This window comes from Artibeus jamaicensis, unplaced genomic scaffold (genome assembly GCF_021234435.1).
Source record: "Artibeus jamaicensis isolate MK-2021 breed Jamaican fruit bat unplaced genomic scaffold, CSHL_Jam_final scaffold_537, whole genome shotgun sequence".
NCBI lineage: Eukaryota > Metazoa > Chordata > Mammalia > Chiroptera > Phyllostomidae > Artibeus > Artibeus jamaicensis.
The window spans coordinates 28,050,272-28,059,158 of NW_026522047.1; the positions used below are offsets into that span (position 1 = coordinate 28,050,272).

An 8,887-nucleotide genomic window follows, 5' to 3' on the forward strand; every position below is an offset into this window, starting at 1 on the left:
GCTGTGCTCCAACAACACCTTCTTTACAAACAAGTCTGGGATACCGGGCCCAGGTCTGCTGCCCCTGGCCCAGACTGTAGAGGGGAGAATATATATTTCAGAACTAGAAGTCACGGGCTGAATCCTGGCTTATTAGCTCTGTGACCTTCAGCAAGTAATTCAACCTCTTATCTTAAGCACTTATAAGATAGTGCTTACCTCGTATATTCATGAAAATAAGATAAGAATGATGCGTACAACATGTCCAACAAATTGTCACATAATGGTAAGAAAAGATAAACACTCTCTTTTTCTCTCCCTACTTTTTTCCATAGAGATAATTCTTTACTATATCTTGATCAAATGTCTAGATTGCTTCTTTAGAACTTAGGATAAATAATAATTAAAGGTACCATATTTTATGCATGTATCTTAGTTGCAATCCTTGAAAGGATAAGAACCATATACTGTTCCTCTTATTTTGACCAATCCCTAACGGTAGCCTTACATACAGTGTGAACTCAGAGAATCTTAGCCAGAATAGTTAGCTTTGTGTTACCTTGAGCTTGCCCAACCAGTTAAGGCATTAAATGATCCCCAGATTAAGAGTCCAAGGCCTAAACCAATGGTTTTGATAATTGGGACAACAGCAATGTTCCCTGTAGATGTGACATATAGAAGAAAAATATTATTTTCAGTGTAGGAAATACATTTATAAATTGAATTAATTTTTATTTTAACTCCAACTGAAACTAATGGGACTTGACCAAATTTAGTAAGCACAATTCCTCATTTTTAGATAAAATAACCACACGTTTGCATTAAACTCATAATTAGAATTGCTAAAAAAATTAGGCTCAGAGCAAAATTATGCAGCTGCCCCCTCCCCCAAAAAGTTGAACAGCTCCTTGCCCAACTGCACCGATATTCCTCAACCTTAACATAGGTCTCTGTTCTCTGAGGTTTTGCAGTAGCCATCGATGATTCAATTAGTAGTGATCATCCTCTTAGACTTGAACCAGGGCCAACCACTGTCTTTGGCCCACTATGACCCCAGGTTTCGCTCTTCTATCCTGACTTGTGCTCTGTATTTCAGCATTTATTGCTTGGTTCTCTTGAGGGTCACTCAGGCCAAAACCATGATTTTTTTTTTTTATAGTTCTTAGCCCCTCAGCAGTCTGGCTTCGGTACAGAAATGTTTTCTGGGGAGCTTTCCTCTCCTGACTTCCAAGATGACCTCACCTTCTGACTCCCTGCTGTTCCTCTCTTTAGCTCTTTCTCTCTAGATTTAGGTACCTACTAAGCATTTTCCCTAAAACAGGTTCCCCCTCTTGCTATATTGTACTTTGTATACTTGGCTAATTTTATGATTTCAGCTATCAACTAGAGAAACATGCTCCTAGGTACAAAGGTCTAGTCTGAACCTTCTCTGTAATTTTATGCTTCAAACTTTCAATAAGAGATCCCCAGCCAGAGGTTTCTCCACTAAGGCAACATCAGGGACTTCAAACTCAGATGGTCCCGAACTGAACTCATCATTATCCCTTTCAGACAGGTTCTTTTCCACACTTTCCTCATCTCATCACTGATACCACCAAACTCCTAATCACCTACATTGAAATCCCTACACCATCATAGGCTCCTCTTATGTCTACTATCCACATCCAGTCAATTTCTATAACCTGGAGCATTCACATCTGCAACATGTTTAAAATTAGACCCTCCCTCAATTAACGTCCAGTGGAACCTGCTGGGCAAATATAAATACTGCGGGTGGTTATCAAGATCTGCAAGATGAATGAATGCTTTTTTTGTTCCTCTATTTCAATCAGACATGATAAACACAATCACACTAAGGTATAAATAAAAGATAATAATTTAAACGCTAGGGGAAATTTAAAAGTTAACTTTTTTGTCCTCCAACTCATGAACTTCACTAAATCATTTATTCAAATTGAGTGCCCAATAAATTTTTGACATTTTAAAATGTATTTGCTTTTAATCACATTACCTTTAAAGAGCCTTGATACTTCTCTTTGCTAAAGAGAAGAAAGTTCACTAGGGGGTTACTTATAAATTCTTGATTGGCTAAGCAAAAGCATAAATTCAGTTATATAATTTCAGGTATTGATAAGGCAACAGAGGGAAGTTTTCTGTTTGCTCTTGTATTTTTGTCAGTGCTTTTGAAATAATGCATCTGTGCCTGCCCACTTTAACCACAAGTCCTAAAAACAAGTTATACAGAGTATTATTTAATGAATATTTTCTGATAAACATGCTAGAGGAAGAAAGGCCAGAGCACTTGAACTCATATATGAGTTATGTTCGAACAGATAGAGAGCAACTGTAATATGTTTGCTGTAATTTTCTTTCAGGGACCAGGAAAGGTACCATTAAGCGGAGTCACAAAGTGCACCAAAAGTATTCATGGAACACTGAAATGAGAGAAACTAAATTGTCAATTTCTAGTATCTATGACCACAGACTATTCAGAATTGCTATTTGTGCCATTTCCTTTTATTATGAACCAGAGTTATTTTTTAATCACAGAATAAATTGATTAAAGTATTAAATGATAAGTTATATCATACTTTACCTGTTGCCCAAATACAGCCCCCAACCATTGCAAAAGGCCAAAACTTAGGGCAACGTAATATCAGGTTGGCCACCAAGGCAACCAACCAAATGGCAGCACAAAGTACCCACTGGAGAAACATTCCTGGAAATAAAAGAAATCGGTGTCAGTGGTTCAAACTGATTTGAGTGGATTAATGCTTAGGAATATCAATTTATCAAATGCCTGTATGCCAGGAACTTTGCACATTTAATATAATTCTGACAATTACCGTCCATCATAATTAACTCTAGTCCAAAGACAGAAAATGAATCTGAGATGAAGCAACTTCTCCAAACAGCTAGCAGTCTGCAGAACTGGAATTTAAGCCTAGATAGTTTGACTCTAAAGCTTACTAAGCAGTGCATTCCTGCCTAACACCTTCTCCCACCTATTAGACAAATCAAAGATTTTCTACCAAAGAGTACTGGCAAGACCGAGTCTCTGTATTTGTATTCAGATGCCACACCTTGTGCTCTCCATCACCAAAAACATGGCATGAAGAACTTCAGAATCACACAACAGTGATTTAAACCTTTGGGGATCATTTATGCCACCTCTGTGAAAAAAATAAAGTCATTTAGGGTCACACATAGACCTCACACCGTTAGATGCCTGTGATGAGCCAGATGTTGCAGACCTGAGAATTAGCCTTCTAGGTCAGGGCAACTCTCCTTCCTACGCTCTGGGTTGCCATTTGCCAGTTATCTGAACATCACGTGGTGATGTGCAATATATCTGTACCTTTGTTAGGCTTGTGCACCAACAAAGGCTGGGGGTGGAGGGATTGGGCGAAAAGGAAAAAGGACTCATGGACATGGACGATAGTGTGGTGATAGCAGGGGGGTAGAGGGGGCATGTACGGTAATGGGAAAAATACAATAAAAAATAAAGGGATAAAGAAAACGTCGACATTCAAAGAAATACTAAGGCAGTGACAACTCAATGCAGCACTTCTGGCTCTAACTTTGGAAGATGCTCGCCTGTTTCTGTGGAGCAAAATAAAAATGGCTGTTACACCCTCAGACAAAAAAATGTAGGATCATAAAGATGAAAGGGAACATCGTTTTACAAGTTCTTCATTTTATAAGTAGGAACTGAGACCAAAAGGGCTGATGAGGCTTGCCCAAGGTCACACAGCTGAGGAACACCTAAAAGCCAGGTTCTCTATCCCTTAGTACAGTTTATGTTCCTCTTTTGGTAGTTTCCATTCCTTTTGTAACTCCAAAGGAAAAGAAAGGCTGTAGAGGAGAGAGTTGTAATTCTTCGGTCTAAGTTACATCAAGACATCAGGAACTGGGGAGACAACGCATCCGTTTCCTAACAGCTATTCACCGTAACATGTCCAATCCCTTTTCCTGGCGTTAATATAAAAGGCAGGTAGATAGAAAGAACTGTTGCTTCTTCCCTAAAATGCACATTACAGTCAGTTCCACGACAATGTGATGTCGTAGTCCTAAAAATCACTGCACTATGTAAAGTCATGCAGTAAAAACCACAGAGCTTATGGGGAAATTGGGACTGGGGTACAACACAAAAACTCCATTAACAACATGTTAGAAAAAAAGATCAGAATCTAATAAAAATGATGGTACAGTTTTATCGCACTGGTTAAGTAGTTAAGAAATTCACAAGTTCTACAATAAATGCGGCTCTATAACATGAAAAGACCTGAAGTTTGCTTATGAAAGTGGGCATCAAAAGTGTTGTAGCTTGTGAGCTCCTGTGAAGGTGGTGGATGGAAGGTTCCAAGACCAGACGAGGAAGGCTGTGGGGCAGTGAGACCTCAGGGACATTTACGGGGGGTGTGTGTGAGCACATTTTATGGATGACTGCACATCTTTATCTATCTGGATGCAGTTTTCCGTGTTCACCCAGTGTCTGGTCAGAGTTGAAACTGTACTTAGGGAAACATAAATTTTGTGTTATACTCAAATTGTCTTCTGTTCTATCAATTGCTTTGGAAATTGGTGTTTTCAAAAAAAGTGTTATTAGTAGAATGGCTTCATTCTTTTGTAAACATAACAGATACAGCCAAAAATCTTTCCTGACTATCCATCCTAGCTTCACCATGAAACAGTCTTAAGGTTGTCCTATAATGACTAACTCTCAGATAAATTGGCTTGGCATTATCAAATGATTTATTTTAAGCTCCATTCATTTGGCACCCGGTTCAACAGAATTTACTTTTGTAGCCATCATTTTTCAGAGATCCAAATAAAGAACTGTATTTAAAAATAACTTAAGGTTAACAATGAAGAAAAAGTAATCACCATCACCAGTATTGTATTTTTTAAGTGGCACATAGTTTGAGCCAAACAAAAGGATGGCTGCGGAGGAGGAGATGAAGCCGGTGGTTAGGTCTGTTCCATTGTCGCTCATGGTTCCAGTTCTGCCTGAGAGTGCACTGCTCCACTCTAGACTTGATGGGATTTTCAAGAGTTTCTGAAATTTTAAAAAAAGATGAAAGGATGAACAAGTGAATCTGTGAACAAACTGTGATCAATATGTGATATTTATTGAGTTGTTCAAAAGTATACTAAGATGATTTCTTCCAGATAAAGCATTAGGACATTACAAAATAGTGGTATGTCATATTCCATGTTCATTTATTATTATTATTATTTTTTTTACCAAAAAACTTTGTGATTTCTAATCTACAATTACAAAAAAACTTTGTCTTCAGGGCTGGAAAGCCTCACTTCTTCTAAGGTCTAGAAACAGTTTTATTACAGTATAAAAAATTTGGTGTATGTAGACAGGTATAATGAAAAGATCTGTGGACCAGGAGTCTTTTTATTTAAGGTGGATGTTGCGATAATCAAATGAGACCGTGTGCGTGAAGACTTTTAGAACTATCAGAGCTGTAACAAGCAAAACTTTTTGTTGTACTTCCAACATGAACTTCTAGGCACATTTAGGTTGAATTGCTGCCATATGCTCAGGATCCCCTAGAGATAAATGTACTTTTTTCATCATTAGTACCATAGTGTGTATTATTTTAAATACTTCACAAAAATCCTCATTATGACTGTTTAAAGAACTCAACAGATAGAAGAAATTCCCAGAGATCTCTTCAAGAATCTCCTAAATCTGTTCAAAATTTAGATTCTTGAAAAATCCCTTCAGGAACATCCTGAAGTGGAAGTTCAGCAGTGGTGTGTTGCAGCATACCATCAGTCTGCCTGCGGTAGAGAGAGAGGCAGCTAGCTAGGTGGCCCTCTATGTCATCTGGTAGCCACTAGCCACAGGAGGTCAACTACATTTCATTTACATTCATTACAATTAAGTAAAAGAAAAAAATGCAGTTCCTCAAATGGTTGGAACTCATTTTAAGCGCTCAACAGCCACATAGAGCCAGCAGCTACTCTGCTGGACTGTGCGGATGGAGATCACTTCCCTCACTGCAGAAAGTTCTGTTGGACAGTACTGCTTGGCTCAAAAGTTCTGGTTCCCCTAGAATAAAAGACCTAAGACCACAAGTAGCCAGGAATCAGGTATTTTTCATAAGATAACATTTGGAAAAGGCTACTAAACATAATTCACTTTTTTATTTGTGCAAGCTACATGAGAAAAAAAACACTAAAGAGACATTTAATTACAGGAAGAAACCAGAGTCTTCCCACAATACCATCTTGAATTTATGTTTTGCACACTGACCTTCTGGTTCACTTCTCCATGTAAACCTTTTGAAATGGAATTGAGGATAATCTAGTCTTTTTAAAATTTTCCCTCCAAACTTAATGTCATAGTGATAAGTTCTTTTGGGTATGTATTAAATAAAGTACATCTGAAATCACATTTTCTTGTTATTTTACAATGATAAGCATTTACTTTAAAGGTGTTTCATTGTTGCTGGTGCTGTCCTTTATGTGTTCCTACAGACAACGTTAAATATAAAACTATGTACAATACATGTATACATGTTCTCTGGCATTATTATGGATAATTTGATGGAAAACAAGGATAACTTCAAAAGTGCTGAATTAATTTTAGTAAGAATAATATCTGTTTGAAATTATGTGTACTTTCTTAAAAAACAAGACAAAACCACCACAACAAAACTGCCAGTAAGACAGCATCCACCATGGGGCTGGAGTTGAGGAAGGGACAGGGAGGGTTATTCAAACACAGACACAGTCACGCCCTTTCAAGAAAAATGAGTTAAGCAGAAAGAAAGTTTTAGTCCTGCAATGGCTTACATAAGCAGGCAGGTGAAATTTGCTAAGATATAGCAAGAGGTCACAGGGGTAGGAAGTGCCTGGGAAGGATATCACGGGACCGAAGAGACACAGAATTAAGTGTTAGCTAAAAAACCAATTAAAAAAAATGGAATTCTATGCAGCAGAGAGAAAGAAAGAGCTCCTACCCTTTGCAACAACATGGATGGAACTGGAAAGCATTATGCTGAGTGAAATAGGCCAGGGGTTGAAAGACAAATACCTTATGATCTCACCTTTAACAGGAAGCTAAATAACAAAATAAACAAGCAAGCAGAATAAAAACAAAGACACTGAAATAGAGAACAAGGGGACAGTGACCAGAGGGGAGAGGGAATGGAAATTAAGGGGAAAAAGGGGGAGGGATTTGGAGGAATCCAAAGTATAAAGGACACAGGGACGAGAACTAAGGAGGGTGGAAATGGGAGGGAGGTGGGGAGCACAGGGCGGGGGAGGCTGGGATGGGAGAAATAGACAAAAAAAACTGTACTTGAAAAATAAGTAAATAAAAATTAAAAAAGAAATGTTACTAAAAATAAGCAAAATGAAACAAAACCTTCATAAGCATATTGACAGGAGAATGTCAAAACTTCAAAAGTAGCAAATTGTTTTAGTGAAAAGATGGCTCCATAAAGAATATTGACAGCCAGAACCTCCCAGATTTCACCCCCTGAAAGAGTAATTTGCTCATCAGGGTGCATGACCTGCATTTTGACTGCTGATCAAACATTAATCAGTGTTACTTCACTTAAAGTTATTTCCTGCAGATAAATGAAGTTTATTGCACACAGCTCTGGTACATTTTAGAAAGCCTGTGATGTAATTTCAGTGTGGGTTGGCAATACTGCTCTAAGGAAGAGTTCACCTCTTTCTAAATCAATGACATTTTTGTGGAAAAGGAAAGCAGTATCGCTTTGTAAATAAACTTTAATTTAATCTACTTTGAAGTAGTTTTTAATGTTTACTTTTACGTGCCCACTGGTATTTTATTGAATGATATTTATACACTTTTTTCTAGTACTTTAAAACTATTTTATTAGTAGATACTTTTCCTCTAAATTTCTCCTAGCTATTTAAACTTCTCTGCAGGCTTTTGTGTGTGTGTGTGTGTTTGCTGTGTTCTGATCAATACTGTTATTCCACTGCAGGGATTTCGGTTTTAGTTTCATGTTCATTTCCTCAAATCTTCTGGCAACCTCTGCCAGTGTCTTGGCTAAAATTAGCCGTGCTCTAACGTACTTATTCTGAGCCTTGATTTTTTTCTTTTTAATTACTATCATGTTTTGAAAAATCATGAGACACTCCCCTGCCAAGTTACGTGGGTTTACTTCCAGTTGCTGTACTCACTGTGCTCACCGGTCAGATCCGCCTCCACCACGCTGCTGTGCCGAGCCTGCTCTGTTCTTCCTTCTGCCGCCCAGGCACCTCGCCAGCCTCAGCCTCCACTTCCTTCTCCGACAGTTACTTGTGTGTGTGTTGGGGGGTGGGGTGGGCAGGGAGGGGGTGGAGAAGGACTCTTGCAACCAAGACCCTGAGACCTTGTGCCCTGGGCTCTCCCAGCTACCAGGCCAGCCTTCACTTCCTGCAGGAACAAGGACATACACACCCTGCTGGTGGAGGGGAAGGCTCTATCACAGGAGCTCCGAAGGTCTGGCCTGGGAGTGGTAGGATGGGGAACACCTTCCTTCATCTTCTGTGCGGGAGTGCATGGTCACGTGTGTCATGTGACTTCCGTGACTCTGACGGGGGTCGTCAGACCCTTGTCAATCTGCCAGTAAGTTAGAAAGGCTTTTGTTCATTTGGAGAGGTGATTTTTCAGGGAACTCTGACCATGTCACCTTCTCTAAACATCACAGCACTAGGTAGTATTTGTACTATTTATGGATAAAACCAAAGACCAAGGAAATTTCACACAGTTGTGAGAGATTATCTAAGATGATTTTTTTCCCAGTGTTAAGAAATTCATCTGAATCACTAAATGTCACTGACATCTCTTGTGACATCACAAGGTTTTACTTGTAATCACTAGGCTTTTATAAATGCACCTGAACAAGTCTCCTCGCATTTATCTAAT

The 8,887-nt window shown here is 38.8% G+C and overlaps 1 protein-coding gene across 4 annotated transcripts in view; it reads right to left on the bottom strand.

Moving 5' to 3' along the window:
* Positions 1-8,623, bottom strand: part of TMEM144 (transmembrane protein 144) — a 35,422-nt gene extending 26,799 nt beyond the window's left edge. Inside the window, exons 1-4 of one of the 4 annotated variants that reach the window (XM_037125736.2) lie at positions 8,161-8,623; positions 4,867-5,038; positions 2,576-2,698; positions 539-638 (exon numbers count right to left, since the gene is read on the bottom strand). In XM_037125736.2, coding sequence (XP_036981631.2) covers positions 539-638; positions 2,576-2,698; positions 4,867-4,975 — 332 coding nt within the window. In that variant the 5' untranslated portion in view covers positions 4,976-5,038; positions 8,161-8,623. The remainder of the gene's footprint in view (positions 1-538; positions 639-2,575; positions 2,699-4,866; positions 5,039-8,160) is intronic. The other 3 variants (XM_037125734.2, XM_037125735.2, XM_037125733.2) reach the window with 3 other exon arrangements.
* Positions 8,624-8,887: the final 264 nt, after the last annotated feature.